The sequence below is a fragment of the Sinocyclocheilus anshuiensis genome, unplaced genomic scaffold (genome assembly GCF_001515605.1).
Source record: "Sinocyclocheilus anshuiensis isolate Anshui unplaced genomic scaffold, SAMN03320099.WGS_v1.1 scaffold195, whole genome shotgun sequence".
Lineage (NCBI taxonomy): Eukaryota > Metazoa > Chordata > Actinopteri > Cypriniformes > Cyprinidae > Sinocyclocheilus > Sinocyclocheilus anshuiensis.
Genome location: NW_015548236.1, coordinates 769,360 through 789,708, shown reverse-complemented (window position 1 = coordinate 789,708; position 20,349 = coordinate 769,360). Strand labels below are relative to the sequence as shown.

Below are 20,349 nucleotides of genomic sequence, written 5' to 3'. Positions count from 1 at the left end.
GGCGACAGGCTCATATCGGCCGATAATATCGGCAAAACGATATATCGGTCGGGCTCTAATAAAAACGTATGCGCTCAACTAAGTCTGATAACATTCTTATCTGTTAAGAAAACATGCACATAAACACTTTTACCGAATAAATTCCTTAATGCGCATCAAAAGACATGTGACTTTGCAATGGGACAGCATAAAACTGGACAAACCAACATACCGATCTCATTGCACAGCATCTGAAATGCTAGTTTTGTCCTTCTAAAATGCTTGAGCAAAGTCTCGTCAAAGTGCTTCGTTATAATTAACTCCAACATAGGCTCCAAAAATAACATGACCGTGTTTCATCTGCACACTCTGAAGCTCGTAATTTATTGTATACAAAAATTATTATATACAGTGCCTTCTCCTACAGCAGCAAATGTAAATTTTCTTCATAATATTTAGCGCAAGTTAATCAGGAAGTGACGATTTTGTTCTCTTCAACTCACTGGATGGAAACGGTGCTTTATTTGCAAATTTTTTATGCGACATTCCAATTTTGCGCATAAGTTTAATTCGTAACTTTGGATGGAAACATAGATAATGTTGGTTATTTCTCATGATGACAAAGTTAGTTTAGCTGCCCCAAGAAAAAGAAGCTGATACTGATATCGCAAGACGTTCCCTGTTAGATGTTACAAAACCTTACATTTAAGGTATAAATATCACCGTTTAATTAGTATGAAAAGAGGAGTTATATGTTTTGTTTACTTTAAGTTAATGCCTGTAAAAAGTGATATTTGTTAATATCTTATTCAACATCATCTCAGTTCTGCATTATGAGATTTATTTAAAAAAAAAATTGTTATCTCTTTAGAGTTATAAAAATAGCTTTTTATAACTCTTGTAATTTATGAAAGTTGATGATTACCAAGAGATGAAATTCAGAAAGTAAGAGAACAAATAAAAGTAGAGCTTTTGAAGTAATTAAAGTACAATCAGGGAAAGATTCATTATACATATTTCTTAAAAAGTTGCCAAGTTGATTTTTTCTAATGTGTCCCATTATACATTGTTGTATAATATAATGATGCAAATCTGATAAAAGACCATTTTAAAAATTACATTGAGACCATCTGGTGAGTGATAAATGCTCAAATGACATGTTGCCGTTAATTATAGTCTGATATTTTCATTCAAATAGTCAGCTTAAGAGAAAAAAATATCCAAAATCATTCCAAAAGTCACTTTTGTATTTAACGTAATGTCTGTTGCCAACCATGAACCCCTGATCCAGGAGCAGCAAGCTGCCTCAACCAGATCTGACCATATTTATCAAGTGAAATGGTGTCACTGTTATATCAGATCCCACGCAGTGACTGCCTATACCACAAAATCTCAAACAAAATCTCTCTCTCTCTCTCTGCTTTTGAGTGGGTACATTTGCCAGGCTTCTCTGAGGTGAAGCGTATGAGTGTTATCCTTGTGAATTTGATATTTTCTCTGAGCGCAGTAAAATATTGGGTTCTGAGTTACAGGGCAATTATTGTGATGCTCCATGTCTGACAGTGAAACTGATATGAGCTGAAAAGCTCTGGTTATATTTTAGAGTATTTTCCAGTTGGCTTAATTTCACATAAATGGAAAGCGAGAGTTTGTGTGCTTTTGCAAGGTGTGAATACCTCAGTGTGTGTGCATGTGGTTTATGTCTTTTCAGCTTAAGTCATTCTCAACAGTGGCGTTCTCGTAACTTGTTTATTGCAAAGCCACAAACGTACAGCAGCCCACAGCTTACTTTAGCAAGCTTATGTGAAATTTACAGCAGAGAAACTTTAGTTGAGTGGAAAAAAGGCTGTCATTGTTAGTGTACGGAGCGGCTCACATTCAGGTGCCGAGTGTTGTGTAGTATAGACTGTCTCTCTCCCACACATAGACAGCTTCACATGTCTCTGTGGCCTGTGTTTCCCCTCCAGGGCAAGGTGAATTGAGGTTTCTATGTCCTTCTTTCTACACAATATTACAGCACACACTATTAAAGCAAAGTGTGCCAGAGTTTTGCTAGTGGCAGTTCCCACAGTCTCTATTTTGCGTAGTTTGGGGAAGAATTAAAAGAAGGGAAAAAAAACGGACTATTTGCTCCAGGCCTGCAGAAAATATTTGGAAAATGTTCCATGGTGAAGTCTTATTTTACAAGATACCTCTCAATCCTTCTATGTATCTGTTTTTCTGCAATATGCAAAATTGTGACCTGGCTAAAGGCCAAAAGAAAAATAAATACAGGTCAATAACATGCATGAGTGGTTATCATAAGCAAAATATATATTTTTTAAAATATTCTTTAAAACATGTAGCATGGTCTTAAGCCCCGTTCACACCAAGAATGATAACTATAAACATAACGATATTAGCGTCCACACCAGCGGACGATATTGTCAGTTTATTCTAAGCGCAAATGCATCTGCCGTTTTAAATTCTCGAGCTCGTTATAGCAGGATGGATTCTGATTGGGTGTCAATGATTTTATCGTTCATCAGCTGAAAAAAATCGTTCTGGAAGTGATTCCAACGATATCGTTTCTCTGTGCCTTTATCGTTATAGCTGTGGTGTGAACTCTGCTATTCTTTAATATTGAGAACGATTTTTAGAACTATATCTTTATCGTTATCTTCATAGTTATCATCCTTGGTGTGAACGGGCCTTTGGACACATTCACGTTATATTTCATAAGGTTATAAAATATATATAAAAATACAATTAATATAGTTTGTGTTTTGCAATATTTTTTATTCTATTTTTTTTTTTTTTTTTTTACAAATATCACAAATTATTAATCTAAAAAAGTCTAATTCTCAGATTTTTTTAAGAGACTTATTGACCTTGAGACACAGTCATGAGGGTCTATTTCTATTATATAATTTCCTGCATGTTTCAGCACTTGGTTACAGCATGTGACTGCTGACAAATGTTAAAAAGCAGTGAAGCAGTTTTGTTGTTTGTTTGTTGTACAGCACTTTGGTGCAACTCTGTTGCTTTTAAATGTGCTATAGAAATACATTTTGACTTTACTTGACTTGTTGTATATAATATTTCTAATAATAATAATAATAATAATAAAGGTTTGCAAAATATTGTTCAAGAATTCAATTATTTTAATGAGATTTTTTCTTAATTTTAAAATCAGCACAGTTGTTCCACTTTGACATTTTTGACTTTATGCCTTCCAAAATGATCAGAATAAACATGTATAACAATAAACATTTTTAATGTTTAAAAAAAAAAAAGATTTGTACCAAAGAAACTGTTGTGTCATCTATCCATACTTAAGTATCATGTTTACCTACTTTGAATACCAGCATTTAATTAATCAAAGAACACAAAGTAGGTCATTGAATTTTTATGATGAACACTGATACTGAAATACTGATCCAAGACCAGAATTGATTGTTTTTGTCTCAATAGATATTGATTTGTAGAACCAAGAAAATGGTTCTAGATCAGCAGGCACCCTTTCTGTGACTGCCAGTAACCCCCACTGGCCTCTGTGACACACGAGCAGGTGTGCCGGTGAAGTCATGCTTGAACTCTTTGCTCTCTTTCCTGCCCGTCATTGTCAGTCACTTTAACTATTGTTTCGGGTCAGCTGGCCCCATGTTATGACATCCAGGACGCGTCGACACAAAGAGCATTGAAGAGGACCTTATGGAGGTGACAGATGACACATTTAGAGGCCAGCTGCGACATATCCGGATTTCCTCTCCTGTCACCTAGACAGGATGTGTCCTAGGAACTGTTTCTCAGAAGAGGATACCACATATCTAAGGAAGACCTAGATAAGGGATACGGGTGTAGCGATAGTGTCAAAAGGCCTAATGCCTTTGTAGCGGTAAGGGGAGACCGGAGCATTGTTCGGCCTCTGGAATAGATTTTTCCAGAATACATAAAGCCGCCTTCTATTTGCACAAGAAGGAGGGAGACCTTTGAGTTTTGCAGCACAATAGGCTACTCTCATGACTACAACCATAAGTCCTCTGAGTGCAAATGGATATGTGCGCTTCACACTTCCAGATAGAGACCCGTCTGTCTTTGATCATGTCCTCCGATTCAATCTGATTTGGAGAGAAAGCCAAGGCTCAGATAGTCTCGTGTATCAGCGGGGTACGCCGCGGTGCGATGCAGGGCAGGACAAAGGGGGTGGATGGGGATTTGGATAGAGATAACTGAAGGGCTGTCTTTGAACAGAAAGCTGAAGCCCATCTCCTCAGAGAGTTTTGGTGGCTTGAAATTGGGCCGAGGGAACTGGTCATCTGTGGCAGGTTGACAGTTTCCTCCATTTCTGTCTTTCATTTCCTGTAGATGCATTCCCAGTGCACAATTCACAACTAATATATTTAACATATGGGATATTGGGGCTAGTTGGCAGTGGTTCTCAACCTTCCAGTACCTCCCATTGTCCACAACAATATTTAAAGGCAGGCACTCTCGGATTCTGTACATTTCAGAATTCCAGAAGTTTTAAGACCACACTTTATACCCAATGAAATAAAAAATAACATGACTTTTCCAGTAGTTCATAATTTACTGGAAAATAATTAACATAAAAATATGTATAGTTCTTACAATTTCTACCTGATAAAATATTTTAGAGCATAAAAATGGGTATAAAAATGTGTATTCATTACAAAACTTATTTTATTAATTTACAGGACTTTCCAGGTCTAGAAATCACAAATACATCCATGACTTCCAAGACAGTTAAAACCCTGGTTCTTCAAAGAAAGAAGATTTTTAGTTGTTTTAGCTCATTTTAATGCTTGTTTTGTCTTATGTTAAATAAGAATATCTTATTTAATATAAATATCTTAAGACCCCTTTGGAGGTTTTCTGTGGCCCCCTATTGGGCCTCAGGCCACTAGTTGAGACCCACTGCTATGAGGTATCTCATCTCATACAGACTTTAAACTTTCAGAAATGTTAATTTTACAGACTTTCAAAAAATAGAACCCTGAGAAATATTCCCTGTAGTAAAATAAATATGACAACTGTTCTCCGACACGGAAAGTGCTTAAATAACCTTCCGATTGACTACAGATGATTTGAGACCATCCTTACTGCTTTTTAAAGACTTCATCCTGATGTGAAGCATTCCGAGAGCAACATGAAGAAATGTGAATGTGATATTGGGAATATTACCGTGGCCTCCCAGGTTCCAGGAGAAGTGAAGCTTTCACAGAATATATTAAACCTTATTTATCAACTGAATTATATAATTATGACTCCGTTTCAGCAAGAGACTTTGGATTTGTGTAAACCCGGTATAACATCCACCAAAGATAGGGCTTGATGGTTCGATATGTCTGCAGTTGTATCCAGATGTTTGCCGATGGCGTTTCGATGGTACTGCCTGAGCCTTGAAAAGTTGATGCAGGATTTCTGAAATTGAAATTGTCAGTAGGGGTTCACCTAATTTCCCCACAGCTGATTAAATAATTGTTTATTTAATTAAAGAGGCCCCGCGGATTGCCTAAGTGAATTACATGTAATTTCATTTCACTGGCTTTGTGTGCAAATCGCCCCCTTTAAACCAAAGAATCCTTTCTCTTACATCCACACGGCATGTCAAATGCATTATTAGCCCTTATTTTCACATATTATATCTGTGATGTGTCAGTCTCCAAGCATCCCCTGCTTCCCCTCATCATTTTAACTATCTCTGCTTTTAGGCACGATTTTGCTGTCCACCTCACCAAAACCGACTATAGGATTGACGTCGCAGAGGCCTGGAAATCTCCCTGGTGCTCAAAGCTATTATTTTCACCTCTAACACAGACATTTTTCATAGACGCCGCATTGTTTAGAACCGAAAATCGACAATGGCTGCGAAACCGGTTACAAAACCTTGAGAGCAGCTGATTACCGTAATAGGTTTAAGACAGAAAGGTGTGATGTTTCTTCCCCGCCTCTTTCACCTGAGACTAGAAGCTTTTAATGGAGAGCTTTATGGAATTGTGGGAACATACTCGTTAAATAAATAGATGTAATTAGGTCCTGCCTCTAATTACTTCAGATTCCTCTCACCAGGACTGAATTAGTCCGACTCCCTAGAGCGCCTAGTGTTAGGCATGCGTAATCAATCACGTACAAACAGAATGCACAAGCTACACACACAGAAAGTACCAGAGTGCAGCAGGGTCATTCATCACAGCCCGCAATGCAAACAAGAACAGCCATTTTGTTGTTTACTGCGAGTAACTCTAACCTCGCGCTACCTGTACGCGTACCTTTGTTGTAGCCCTCGCCGTATGGAAATAAATGATCCCAAAAAATACATAATCCAGCCTATTATTACACCTCATCCTGACTGCAGATGAAAGGTAGCGCAAAGTTTGTTTTGATTATGATTAGTGGTGTTTTAACCAGTGGCGGTGCTGCGTGATAATGCATGGCACCTTGTGAAGGCCGTGACGGATACCAGATAGTGGGAGCAGCGCTGAGAGCAGATACAGTGATAAACTGGAGCAGGCCAGGAAACAGACAGGGCCTGGGCTCTCTGCGGCCCCTCTAGCCCGCGGAAAAAAGCAATGCATCACCTCACAGCACAGCCAGACGTGGCAGGCGAGAAAAATCACCCCACACTTTGGGAAAACAAAGACAATCAGGGCTTTCTCTCATTTGCCTCCCCCCTCCTTTTCCTTTGGTGAGCAGCTGCAGCAAGCCAGTCAAATGTGTTTTTTTTTTTCTTCTTTTTTTCTTTTGCCAACTTGTCCTTTTTTTGAGATGTAATAGAGGGAGAAAGAGATTTAAAAAAAACAGAACCTGGCAAGGCAAGGTACGCATTCGTTTTTACAGATGGCAGACTGGTCCAGTTGATAATTGAAAAGGATGTCTGGGATTGTGCACCATTCAACAGGAGAAGGCTATTTCTGGGTTTTCCTGTGTAATTGACCCACGACCCGCTCCCAAACACTTTCACATCTGAACGTATTGACACTACTTTATATTTGATCCTACTTAAAATGTAATGGACTGTCACTATAGCTTGCTTATTTTGTGTATTTTTCCTTTAGATACTTGTTGCTTAATTTTAGATTGTTTTGGAAATTCGCTTTGACCTTATATCAGTCCAACAAGTTGTTCTTGCAATCTCTGCACCTTGTTTATGTGTATGATTGATTGTTTATTAACAAGTAGGTAGTAAATGTAAGTTGCTGGTTCAGTTCAATCATGGGATCATGCTCTTACGGTGATCCAGCACACTAGATGCCACCAGTGTCAAGCAGACATGGTCAGCCTCTCCGTTTTATATTTTATTTTGTGAGTTTGCTGTAAGAAAACTCACTTGCACATTTAACCTAATATATAAAGACTTGTCTTTACAATGAACATAAACTTAATGACACTGAAGGTTTGATTGGAATAATAGTTAATATTTTAATGGAGACATTAATTTTAATGCAGCCAGTCAAAATTTTATTTTTTTACTGCTAAGGGTAAAAAAACACCTGCTAATGGTGGATTAATTGAGTTAACTTTTTCAACCATAAATACCAAAATTACCTAAATTATCTATTATTAAAAAAATTACATGTAATTTTACATGTAATTTTTTTACATATTTTTTATTTTGAAATTAATTATAATTATATTTCTATAATTATTTTTTATATATGTGTGCGTGTGTGTGTGTGTATATATACTTACGGATAGAATAAAAAAAACACCTTCTGAAGTTTTTTTTTTCTTTAAGTGCTCCATTTATTTTCCCTTTTGATAAAAGGATTACGCAATTTAAGAGTCTAATTAATTCTAACACTGAAACAGTCCTTATCACAGTCAGTGGACAACAGAGTCAGATGCAGACATGATCAGCCTTTCATTCCGATTTAGTTTTGGCTCTCAGAGTCAGAGATTTTGATTTATATTGTTTTAAATCCAAAGCTTTTGGCCCACTGTATCCATAACCATATAAGCTTTCTGGATGGCTAAACAGGAGGCCCAGCACAAATGAATGATTTGACCAACAAGATAAATTATCAGTTTTGTTCACACTGTGTGTAGTTTGTATGTATATTAACTCTCTGCGGCTGTTGTACGATGAAGATCTGCGGGCCAGGCGGAGGGAACACGTGTGAGTGATTTGGCTCTGGAGCCCAGAAGGCCAGGGAGAGAAATCCACAAAGCTGATGACGGACACTTTGTTTGGCTTGTAACGCTAGAACAGGATAGGAAAGAATCAATCAATCAATCATGTCTAAACTGTCAGGACTATCATGTGGCCCTCCAAAAACCCCACTGAGATCAGAAAATATATACATTCTCGCTTAAAGCTTGTAAGAAAGCACTGATTCTGACGTAAATGAGCCATAATTCGATTTTGAGATAATCTTCCAGCAAGGTATTGTGGGTTTGTGTTGTGGGACATTCCAGACATCTTGCTGTCTTAAAGGGACAGTTCACAAGTGACAAATTCAAGTCAATTCCGTTCCAAACTATCCCTTACAGAGTTGGAATTATACATTATTTACAAATATTTAATTGAAGTACCCATAGAATATGTAAATGCATTACCATCTAAAGCCATCAACATAATATGGTAGTGCTACAGTACTTTTTGTGAAGGATAAAACTATTGATTTGGGTAAGTCTAATGCTTAATGTAAGGATAGTGTCATTATTGTTGCGGCAAGCCATTAGAACGGTGTTTATGCACCTTCAATGAGTTTACCTACCTTTTTATGTGCACAATAAAGGACGCGAGATCCCTCCCTCTCGGCCTGAAATGCTGTGTGCATCAGAATGATGCTCTGCGGTTGCAAAGGGCAGTTGTCAGAGTGACTTTGCATTTGCTGATAGCGCATGGAAAACATTGCTCCATCTCATTAAGTTATTGCCATCATTTTTATTCTTTATGGTTGTGCAGGCTACCGTCCCTCATTCTCTTTTCACATTCATTTTCTACGTATCTATGATTAATGGGAGATGTTGAACCATAGAGTGAGCAAGCATCAGCGAAGGTGAGATCATAATTAGTTTAGCTGATGCGGGGCCCTCCAATGGTGCATCTGGATGGAAAAATTACCCTATAGGAAGCTGGCGGCGCCCCAAAAATTTTACTGATACGTTGTGAAACACCCGATGAATCAAGTGCCCTTTCCCTGCCAAAAAAGCTCTACCGACTCGAAGCCAAAATTATGTCTGCAGAAAGCTTTCCATTCTAAATGTATTAGAGCACAATTAGGAGCATTGTACTTTCCTGGCAGGAGAAATGTGCTCCCTGCTCAAGCCGTCTGAAGTTAGGCTAAATAAATCGTACACATTCTATAAGGCTAAATTAGTTTTACAGGGACCATAATCGAGATAATTCCTGTGATTTGCCCCGGTTGACTCTCGGGATTCACTTGTAGTTCTGTCCGTTCCCGGTGGATGATTCATGTGGCTATATCTCTCTCCTTTTTTTCCTACTTGAGTTTATTTTTTCCCCTTCTCTTACAGTAGAGTGCAATATTTCAAGCTACTAGATATTCTGTGTTCCAGCCATGGATTTAACGGTTCACGTCATACATGTGTACGAGATGAGACATTTATTGAAAGATCAAAATATTTATGTCAGGCCGGTGCGGGCGACCCATTTTGAAGTTGGTTGTGCGATCTCACTGACACGGTATCTTACAAAGCCTATAAATCACGGGAAGGTTAATTAGTGTTAGAATCAGCTTGGTTCTATTAATTGTGCCTCATCCTGGCTTTCTGATTGGACACATTGTGTCCCTCACCATCAGAGCTGCCATATCCAGCTACACCCTGCTGAGTCTTGGGATTTTGTTTTCGCCTTTTTCCTCCCTCTGCCTCTTTTTCTTGCTTTCTCTTTTACATTCACCTCCCGTCTCCATGCTGAGCATGAATCTCCATCCCTCTTTTTCTCAACAGCCTGCTTTTTTTACTCATTTTGGCTCTCTTTCTTTTTTATGATTTCAGAGACGGCGGGGCTCGGGGGTCTTCTGCGCCAAGCTACTAGATATTCTGTGTTCCAGCCATGGATTTAACGGTTCACGTCATACATGTGTACGAGATGAGACATTTATTGAAAGATCAAAATATTTATGTCAGGCCGGTGCGGGCGACCCATTTTGAAGTTGGTTGTGCGATCTCACTGACACGGTATCTTACAAAGCCTATAAATCACGGGAAGGTTAATTAGTGTTAGAATCAGCTTGGTTCTATTAATTGTGCCTCATCCTGGCTTTCTGATTGGACACATTGTGTCCCTCACCATCAGAGCTGCCATATCCAGCTACACCCTGCTGAGTCTTGGGATTTTGTTTTCGCCTTTTTCCTCCCTCTGCCTCTTTTTCTTGCTTTCTCTTTTACATTCACCTCCCGTCTCCATGCTGAGCATGAATCTCCATCCCTCTTTTTCTCAACAGCCTGCTTTTTTTACTCATTTTGGCTCTCTTTCTTTTTTATGATTTCAGAGACGGCGGGGCTCGGGGGTCTTCTGCGCCAACTGTCTGACCACCAAGACCTCGCTGTGGAGGAAGAATGCCAACGGCGGCTACGTGTGCAACGCGTGTGGCCTCTATCAGAAGCTGCACTCGGTAAGGGGGGGAACTAAGAAAACATCAGTGCAAGGGACGGCGAGAACGCCTCGCCAGCCCACACACAAATCGCAGAAACAGAGTTCAAAATGAATGGAGAGGTGACAGTGTAGCAGCTCCGGTTTGATCGCTTCATTTCCGCGCTGTCAGGCGAGGACCCCGGGGGAAAAGCCCTTTTGGCCTTCCTCAGCCCTGCAGCCAGCTAATGGCCCTATGGAAGTAATTTTGCACCGGCTGGGAGCCCCACTTCCCACAGTCCTAACAAACACCTGACCTTAAAACCTGAGACACAATGCCTACTGGCACAACCTTAAAACCCAGTCAAGTGGAGTCTTTCTTTAACATTTTTTCACCTTCATGTTGTTCTAAACCCATATGAATTTCTTATTATTATTAACCTTTATTTAACCGGGCAAGTCACTTAAGAGCACATTCTTATTTACAACAGCCTGCTGTGGAACACAAAAAGAGACTTCCTTGCGTGGAACACAAAAAGAGACAGTACGGAGTAGAGACAGAGTAGTATGTTTAAGCTGCTTTTTTCCATACGATAAAGTCAGTGGCAACTACAGTTGTTTTAGCGCCCATCCACTTTCATAGTATGCAGAAAAGCTCGGGATTTGCTAAATATCTCTTATTGTGTTCCAAAGCCGATAAGTCTATGAAAGTCAAAGCTTGGAAGGGAGAAAAAATGATGACAGAAATTTTGTTTTTGGTTAAACTGTTTTTTTTAACCTCCTTTGTTATAGAGTGTAATATTCTGGTTCTTAAAGTAAAAATCCCATTAATTTTCTACATGGTGGTATTGATTTTTAATGATAACTTGTAAGCCTTTAAAGATATAACTTTTTTGAGCTCCAAGGTTTTTAATAAATGGCAAATGTTTTTGCTGAAGCCATCAGCCTGCTTTTTTTTTAATAATCATTCAGTTTTCCAGCAGATTTCCTTGTGAAAAACTGCATTACCCATGATTCTGCAAAGAAATCTCCATCATTCAAAGAATCTTTATAAGCAAATCGCTCTAAAAGAAAAATCACTGTGAATTATGTGAACATTATATGAATGGTCTTCTCCTATGCTCTCAAAATTTAATATTTGCGTGTGTGTGTATATATATATATATATATATATATACACACACACACACACACACACACACACACAAATGTATGTATATGTATGTATGTATATATTCATATATACAGTGTGTGTATATATATATATATATATATATATATATACTGAACTGATATGTATACACACACACATACTGTATATATGTGTGTGTGTAAGAAAATATTTTTAGTTGATCTTTAGTTTCTTTCACAGTGCGTCATTAGATTGTAGTTCGTTCCCTCATTAAGTACACAGTCTATAACTGTGTTTTTGTCCAATTTTAAAAATTTTTTCCCTTCAAACAAAGTTTGTAATCTTGTCATTTCTTTAATAGCTGTTTTTTTTTTATTCATAGCTTATAAGTCTTTAACAGAGACATAAATAGAAAAAATACTTCTGCAAAAACCTGAGTAGGCACTGTTGCATTTAATTATGGTCATACACATGCTTTCTGTTTATCCGAATAATATCAACAATTAAAAAAAATACATTTTATATATGATATTTATAAATGCATAAATTATGACTATACAGTGACTATTTTATTAATTCTTCAGTCTGTGTGAAATGTGCACAAAGAAATGAAACTACTCGTTTCTGGACTCGGTCACTAAATGACTTAATTTGATTTGCTTTATCGCCTCAGTTCTCCGCTCTCCCAATTTAATTTAGATCTGAATTAGCATTTTTTTTTTCATCTGCAGTCATACCTAAAGCTTTATCTGCAGCCTTAAAAGTGTTCTAGTGTTCTTCTATTTCCTTTGAAATGGTGTCTGAATAAACATGATGGGTAAACAGTCAGAATTAAGCTGGAGAAACAGAAAAAGCATTGTTCTCGGGCCTGTTGCTGGACTTAACGTTGATTTTGCATTCTAATCTTTGGAGCTCCTTCAGAATTGGGTCAAGTCTGTGAGTGTTACAGTTTCTTCCTGTCTTGATATGCAATGTTGGAAGCGCTCTTTGCCTCAGTGGCCTCGGGCTATCGGGACTAGTGCCTGGGTGGCACAGGCTTGGAAACAGGGGCCGACTGAATCAGTGTGGTCGGCTGGGGTAAGGCGTGTTAAGGCACCACATCGCCCAGACCACAAGAGGCTCTTTCAGGGGCCATGCCACCTGGTGGCTTGAGTCGTGCTAACTTGACCCGACACAGCCTCTCACATCTGCCTGTCTGTCCGCACCGCTTCATCAGAGAGCCTGCAATCAATGGGCGCTTCACAGCTGAGCTTGTGAAATACTGTATGCTCTATTTACTGCCCCACATTAAACACTGTCTGGAGTAAATAAGTTTCCTCATGCTGGAAGTTTTTCTAACTTTGACATTTATGTTGGAGTTCCATCATGCATTGATGCAGCAGCAGTACTGATGCTCGCATCAGTCTTTGCTCTGGCTTCCTGGGACAGAAAAAGTGGGGTGACCATGACTTTAAGGGAAATGGGAACAATTCTTGACAGTTTTACTTCTGAGATCACACTGATATTAAAAGCCAAGGGGTGATGAATTTGATGAGAGTGGAACACAGTGGCTTCAGTTTTTCTTTAGGCCTAATCAGACACACAGGCGATAACTGGTTACAAGTGAAATTGTGTCCTGTTTTAAAATATATTAAAAAAAAAAAAGTCCTGTGTTGGCAAAGCTGAATTTTCAGCAGCTATTTACTCCAGTCTTCATTGTCACATGATTCTTCAGAAATTATTCTAATATGCTGATTTGCTCAAGACACATTTCTTTTCATCAATGTTGATATCAGTTGTGCTACTTAGTATTATTGTGTAAATCATAATACATTTTTTCAGGATACTTTGAATAGACATTTCAAAAGAATAGCATTTATTTGAAATAGAAATATTTTGTAACAAAGCCGTTTTTTATCAATATAATGTGTCCTTGCTGGATAAAAGTATTCTTATCTTCTTATTTCTTAAGTATTCAAAAATCTTACTTGGCTCAAAATTTTTAAATGTAGTGAACAGTAATAAGTTCTACAATTTATTACATAATTGTATTGTATTGCATAACATGTTTACATATATTGCAAAACCCGTATCTTGTATTTAGTTCGACTGAGGCATGTTGTGTGCCCCATGTCTGTGGAAAAAAAGTGTGCAGAAGTATTTCCATTGCACAGGCTATACAGAAGTGACATGTAAACCACTGAAAGGTGTGTTCAGATGGGCTTTATTAGCACAGGAAAGAAAGAATGATGCATTTCAAATTAGATTTTTGATAGCTGAGAGAAAATGAGTCAAACTGATCGTCTTGACAGTGGCAAAGTTTAAAGAGGCAAAGTGGCACTATCGGTATTGGTGAAAGAATGTTGTAAACATTTTAGAATCTTTAATGAATGAAATGTATGAAAAACATTGGTTATTTTGGATGTAATCTGTTAAATCCTTAAACCTATTAATGAGAACTGCTACCTTTACTCTTCTTGAGCTTATCTTTTTATTTACATTTGTGCAATGACTGCCTACAGTGCTGATGAAATGTGTATTTCCCTCATATTGTATACAAAAATAGCAATAGCATAGATCTGTATTTTATTAGTTCTAGCTCAGTGCTCACCTTTGATGATATTTATAGCTGTGTGGTGCGATGATCTAAAGCCTGTACATTCCAGCGGTGGACTGAATGACCAGTTGGTTATAGTCTCTCTGTGTTCTTTTACTGTAAAGTAGCTTCTGCAGTGGACCATCAGGTTGTGTACACGTCACACTCCACTAGAAGCTAATAAACAAGATGTGGAGACGCCTCTCCGAAGCCCTCGGGATCCTTCGAATCACTGCCGATTGGCTACAGGATTTGTTTGCCTGATGTTTCTGTTTTTGGTTTCTGTTATAACATGCCGAGTCCTCTACGGCAGTTTGATTTCTGGAGCCAAGTAAAGGCAGTGGGGATGTTAAGTAGAAGATATCTCATAGTCTTTCAGGTTCTTGGTTTGATAAATAATCGAGTGACTGCTTCACTGATGGCGCGCTAACGCAGGCCAGCGGAGACTGTGTCCTTCATGTCAGCTTGGCAGTCAGTTTCCAGTAGTATTTTTTATATTTTTGAATAAAAACTTTTATATGCTGTACAGAAATCATTTCATAATAGCACCTCATAAAACCACACTGTAGAGAGCCCTAAATGGAGGTCTGGGCTGCTCGTGCCAGAACACATTGCAATAATAAATGTCTCTCAGATTTTATCTTCTAATAATAGGACCCTACATGCGCCGTAGCCATGCGTCAATGCCCGACATAAAACTTGCGGCTGCCTCCGTTTTTCAGATACACCATCAAGGAACTTTTTATGTGGGACGCAGAAAGAATATATCGTTCGTTCTCCAAAAAAGTTCTCGAAGCTTCTGAACTCTGACCACCCATTGGAACAAGAAAGCCCAAAATGTAGAAAGAAATAGCGGAATAGCAACAAGGTTTTGTTCACTGACAGCACAGTCTTCCAGGCTCCTTTGAGCATTTAATACATTTCAGTGTTTAAAAAAAAAGTCTTTAGCTAAGGTACACAAACTGTCAAAAATAGATAAGATGAAATAAATAGAGAGATACCCAAGGTTGCTGAATAGCTCTACAGTATATTATTACGAAAGAGACTTCTTGTAGAACTAGTCTTCCATTTGTGCTGTATGCATTTATCATATAATTTTATTAAATTCTTTTTTTTAAGGGATTTTTTGGAGGGGAGTGGGGGTGGTGTTGTCAGGGGCCACCAAACTTAATCCCCCACTAGTCATTTTGTAGTAGGAAGCAGATATAATCAAAGGCTTTAAGACTTTAAGACTTTAATGTCTCTTGTCTGGTTTGATATTTGAAACAGAAAAGTCAAGAACTCATAGCCAACTGATAAATCAAGCACTGTTCATTTTTTAAATAATAATAATCCTTACAAAATTAGACTGAAGAGAAAAAAAAAAAGAACAAGAAAGAATGCCCTCTTTCTGTAGTGTGCAGTGAGGGCCTGACGTGGTCCAGCAGTAGAGGGCACTCTTTCTTTTTGTCTGGCTTTCATCCCCATCCTCTCTTCAGACAGACAACCAGCCTGACATGTTCCAAAAAGTGAGCGCTCACATTTATTTTAACACCATCTATCACAGGGCATTAACTGAACTTAAGCAACACAGTAAGATTTGTTTTAGATTGAACTCCGGTCCCCAGTGGCCAAGCATTATTGAAAATATGCATCTCATGTTTCTTCCCCTAGAACATATGGTGCAGAGCCAAAGGCTAGTTTGAGGCGGAGTTACATTTTGTACTACCATACATGATTGATTCCCTCGATGTGCCTCTACCTCAAAGTCAACAAGCAGTCGGAAGGTGGTGGTAGAGGGGAGCGACATGGTTCTTCTGCCATTTATCTCTGGCTCTGAGTCGTGGGTGATCTCTGCATCAAGCAAGGACTTGGAAGTATGTGTCTGGCAGTGTAGCTAAATGAGTTGCGTCACCTTACTAAAGTTTTCCCCCCGAGCCACTGCCTACCCGGATGGAATCTGTGCTCTGAAAAATAGATTACAGACAAGTGCTCCATATTTTCCCTCCTGTTGCAGGTCTGCCACCAAAGGAAATATGCATATCTCACATCTCTCCAACCACAGTAGTTTCCATTTTAGCGTAGACGTAAAGGATGAGAAATGAGAAGGAACATACTGTTAGTTCGGGCTTTTTCTTGTAAAGTAGCACAATTGATAACAGTTTCACCCATTGATTTCTGTCTCTTTCCTGTAGTCAAGCTGAAAGTCACTTCTATAATTCACTCATTTATATTTGTGAACTCACTGTAGTGTCTTGATTTTTGAGCTAGGCTTACGTAGTCCAGTGAAAATAAAGCAGTAATTAATAGCCATTTGATGGGAGATTATTATGCTAACCTGCCTAATTACAGGAGTGTGTCCTCTGAGTCCCAGAAGGGATGAATCACTCTACTGAAATCACAATATTAGATCAGAGACTGTTTTTATGAGGCAGTAAATAGATCAGGTCCAGTCTCACAGACACTTGGGAGAGCATGTGAATATTTGTTTGTTTGGATCACACACATGGAGATTGTACCCAACCGTACCCAAATCTGGTATTAAAAAAATGTAAAATATTTAACACAGAAACTCTGGTTCCAGCTTTGTGTTTTGTTTTTTGTTTTTTTTTAGTTCAAAAACCTGTCTACATCCTTAGAAATGCATTGTTTTCACATGGTTTTGATGGCTGTGGTTTAACTATTAAGTAAATAATAATAAAAAACTTGCTCCTTGAATACAGTATATACATCTTAATAAAAATTTTTAAAATTTTTTAACAAATGCAATGAATTATTAATTCCTATGAAATAAAAAGTCATGTCAAACCACTAGGTTTTATTCTTTTAAGAAGTTTTTTGCCTTCATGATATGAGAAAAAACCATCTTAAAATCATGTAGAAATATTAGATGGAAATGTAAACTTAAAATGCATAAATGAAAATTAGAAATGTTGCCTTGGCAAATAACTTAAGTAAAATAAGTTGTACTAAAATGACTAAAACTTTATATAAAAAAAATAAGCATCACGTCAGTGACCCCAATTTCAAAATGTAATAATTTGCATGTCTCTTTTTCAGACCCCAAGACCGCTGAACATTATCAAGCAAAACAACGGCGAGCAGATCATCCGTCGACGGACACGCAAGCGCCTGAATCCTGACCCCGTACCATCTGAGCAGGTGGGGTCCAAGCAGCAGCGCGTCAACAGCGAGGAGCGTCTCAACGGCAGCCCCTTAGAGAGGAGGACTGAGGAAGCAGGATCTGATGGGTCTTTATCACGTGCCGAGGCCCAAGTGCAGTTGGATAAATACGAGGCTTACGGTTCCTCAGGACCCAAAAGTCACCCTAGCCCCCGCTCCACCCACGCGTTCCTCGTCAACCAGACGCTGGAGATCCACAAGCGCATGCCACCCCTGCATATGCACAAGAGCCCTGCGGACGGCGGGGCCGAGGGCAACGGGCTCAGCGCAGGACCCCAGGGAGGGGACGGCAAGGGTGGTTCTGAACGGGGCAGCCCTATTGAGAAGTACATGCGTCCATCGAAGCAGGCCAGCTACTCCCCTCCTGGAAGCCCTATCGAGAAGTACCAGTACCCATTCTTCAGCCTACCCTTCCTCCACAACGACCTGCAAAACGAAGCGGACTGGTTGCGCTTCTGGACTAAGTACAAGATGTCTGTGCCGGGCAACCCGGGCCACTACCTGAGCCCTGTGGCTGGCCTTCCCAATCCGTGCCAAAGCTTTGTGCCTTACCCTACCCTCGGCTTACCGCCTCATTTCCCCCCACCAACCCCTTCTGAACCCGAAAGCGACACGCCTCTCGACCTGGCCATGAAACATTCCAAACCCAGTCCTACACCCAATGGGACCCTCGTCGCCAAGGAGAAATGGGCGTCAACCGCTTCTGAAAGGGAGCGGGAGACGGAACACTCGGAAGAACCCGAAGAGGAGCACTCTACTTCGCAAATCGCCCAACCGGAGAAGATTGATCAGGCCACGCAAGATGACATCTCGAGCAAATGCACCCACTGTGGCATTGTCTTCATGGACGAGGTCCTGTACGCCCTGCACATGAGTTGCCATGGTGACGGCGGGCCCTTCCAGTGCAGTATCTGCCTGCATGCTTGCGCCGATAAGTACGATTTCACAACACACATCCAGCGAGGCCTCCACCGGGCCGCCCCCGAGGCGAATGCCAACCCCTCTAACCAATGAGCTTTACAAACCTGCAGTCCGAGCACAATTAGAGCAGCGAGGAAAGCGAGCGCTTGTACAAATGAATGCATTGAACTTTTTTTTGCTTGAAATGTGCCAAGACGGATCATGGTGCCTAAGCAGCCAATGCAAGAAACTTCAGTCAGCATAGCATTTCTGTGGGAGCTCACACACACGTATACTTTTAACGAACAAAGACTGCTTTTTGAAGACATCGGTACATGTAGCTACTCAATCTAGATATATTTTCGTTAGTCCAGATATGTAATTTTCGACAAGGCAGTTCAGCAAGCAAGGTACATCTACTCCAATTTAATGCTTCGTTTCTCGTCGTGTGTATTCGCAGATTTATGGAAAGTTCTCTTACCTGGTTCTGATAAAAATGAGGATGTGTTTCTGCATGTGTGGCTCAGTGTAGGAAAATGTGGCAGTCGTCTGTCACTATGGCAACAGCATAAATGACTGCCGTCCTCGAACAAACATCCAGCATCCTCAGGGAAAGTGTATGGCTGAATAGACAACATTAGTTTATAGTCTGTCTCCAGTTAACATTATACTAAATGTCTTATGGTTTTCTGTTTGTTCTTGTCATTCTTGTCTTTTTTTGTGTGTTGAAGTTATAGGGTTAGGTAACTCAAGTCACAGAATCCATCAAAACTTTTAAGCTGCTGCCTTAGTTGCTGGGATGCAATTCTCTACTCTAGAAATTTGGGAAGGAATAAAAAAATATTTTTTTTCTAGGTTGTTAATAGTAAAATCATATTATCAGTGCCTGATATATTGTACAAAGTATTTTCTACATGAGATGTTGATATGCAACATTGAACTTGCATCTGAATAAGGGCCTTGAGTTTGGCTCTGACAAACGTTTACATTTGCAAATGTAGCAAACGTCATAATGAAGCAACACCTGAACTTTTTTTTTTTTTTTCATGAAAACAGTAAGACAATTCAATTTCCTTTCCTCTAAAGGAGGAATATTAAACAAAAGTATGTTTTTTTTTCTTTCTTTTTTTTTTTTAGTTTTGGCCACAAAAGGGCACTATTCATTCCAAGTGTTGTCATTTTCTGTTGCCTCTTCTTACCATGTACTTGTGCTTTGTAGTTGAAGAAAAAGGTTGTATTGGACTGAAGTCTTCCTGTATTTTTCTCTTGCTCTTCTGATACCGAACGTTCAAGGGAAACTGATGAGTCTGTGCTTTATTTGGTCATTTTATGGGAGCCAGTGCTCTATAATATAAAAATAATAACTTTGTGCCAGTCTAAATTCATTCGGTTCCACCTTTAATTCTAAAGAGCAGTTGAAAACACCTTAGACTTTTGTTTTTTTAACAATTTTATTCAGTGTACTGTTGATGAAACTTAATAACTGCAGGTGTTTCTGGTGCCTTTCAATGGCAGTTGTCTCAAAGAGGCATAACATTATTTATATTGTTGTTTCACCCAGCTGTACTTTGGTTTTTATGCCCCTTTTGCAACTTTTATCATGTGGAGTGGACAACTGTCTACCTGAGTGACCGAAAAACATATTTTTAAGTAATAATGAGCTCAGAAATGATCCAAACATACTTTATCAAGTCAAGCGCTTGATATATTTAAAGCTGTTCACGCATCTTCACAGTTTTCCATTTTATTTGAATAGGAAAAGCAAAAATATTTGAACCTCCCAGATTCTGTTTTTGTTTGCTAGCAGCTTTGAGATGTCTGTTGTTTTTTTGCTGTTGTTGTTGCTGTTGTTGTTGTGCTCCCATGTGTACTTCTCCACACTTGCTCCTTTTCATGGTCACAGGTTCAGTGAGTTGGGTCTAGTCTGACTTCCTACAGACATTATTTATATGAACTGGGGAAAAGGGGGAGAGCTTGAGACTCAAAATGTCTAATTTGTGCTCTCTCTCTCTCTCTCTCTCTCTCTCTCTCTCTCTCTATCTGTTTTTTTCTTTCTCT

At 39.1% G+C, this 20,349-nt stretch overlaps 1 protein-coding gene across 3 annotated transcripts in view; it reads left to right on the top strand.

Moving 5' to 3' along the window:
* The window catches only part of trps1 (trichorhinophalangeal syndrome I), a 132,970-nt gene extending 112,635 nt beyond the window's left edge, over positions 1–20,335 (top strand). For all 3 annotated transcript variants that reach the window (XM_016441914.1, XM_016441916.1, XM_016441915.1), the window contains exons 6-7: positions 10,443–10,565; positions 17,269–20,335. In XM_016441914.1, coding sequence (XP_016297400.1) covers positions 10,443–10,565; positions 17,269–18,405 — 1,260 coding nt within the window. In that variant the 3' untranslated portion in view covers positions 18,406–20,335. The remainder of the gene's footprint in view (positions 1–10,442; positions 10,566–17,268) is intronic.
* Positions 20,336–20,349: the final 14 nt, after the last annotated feature.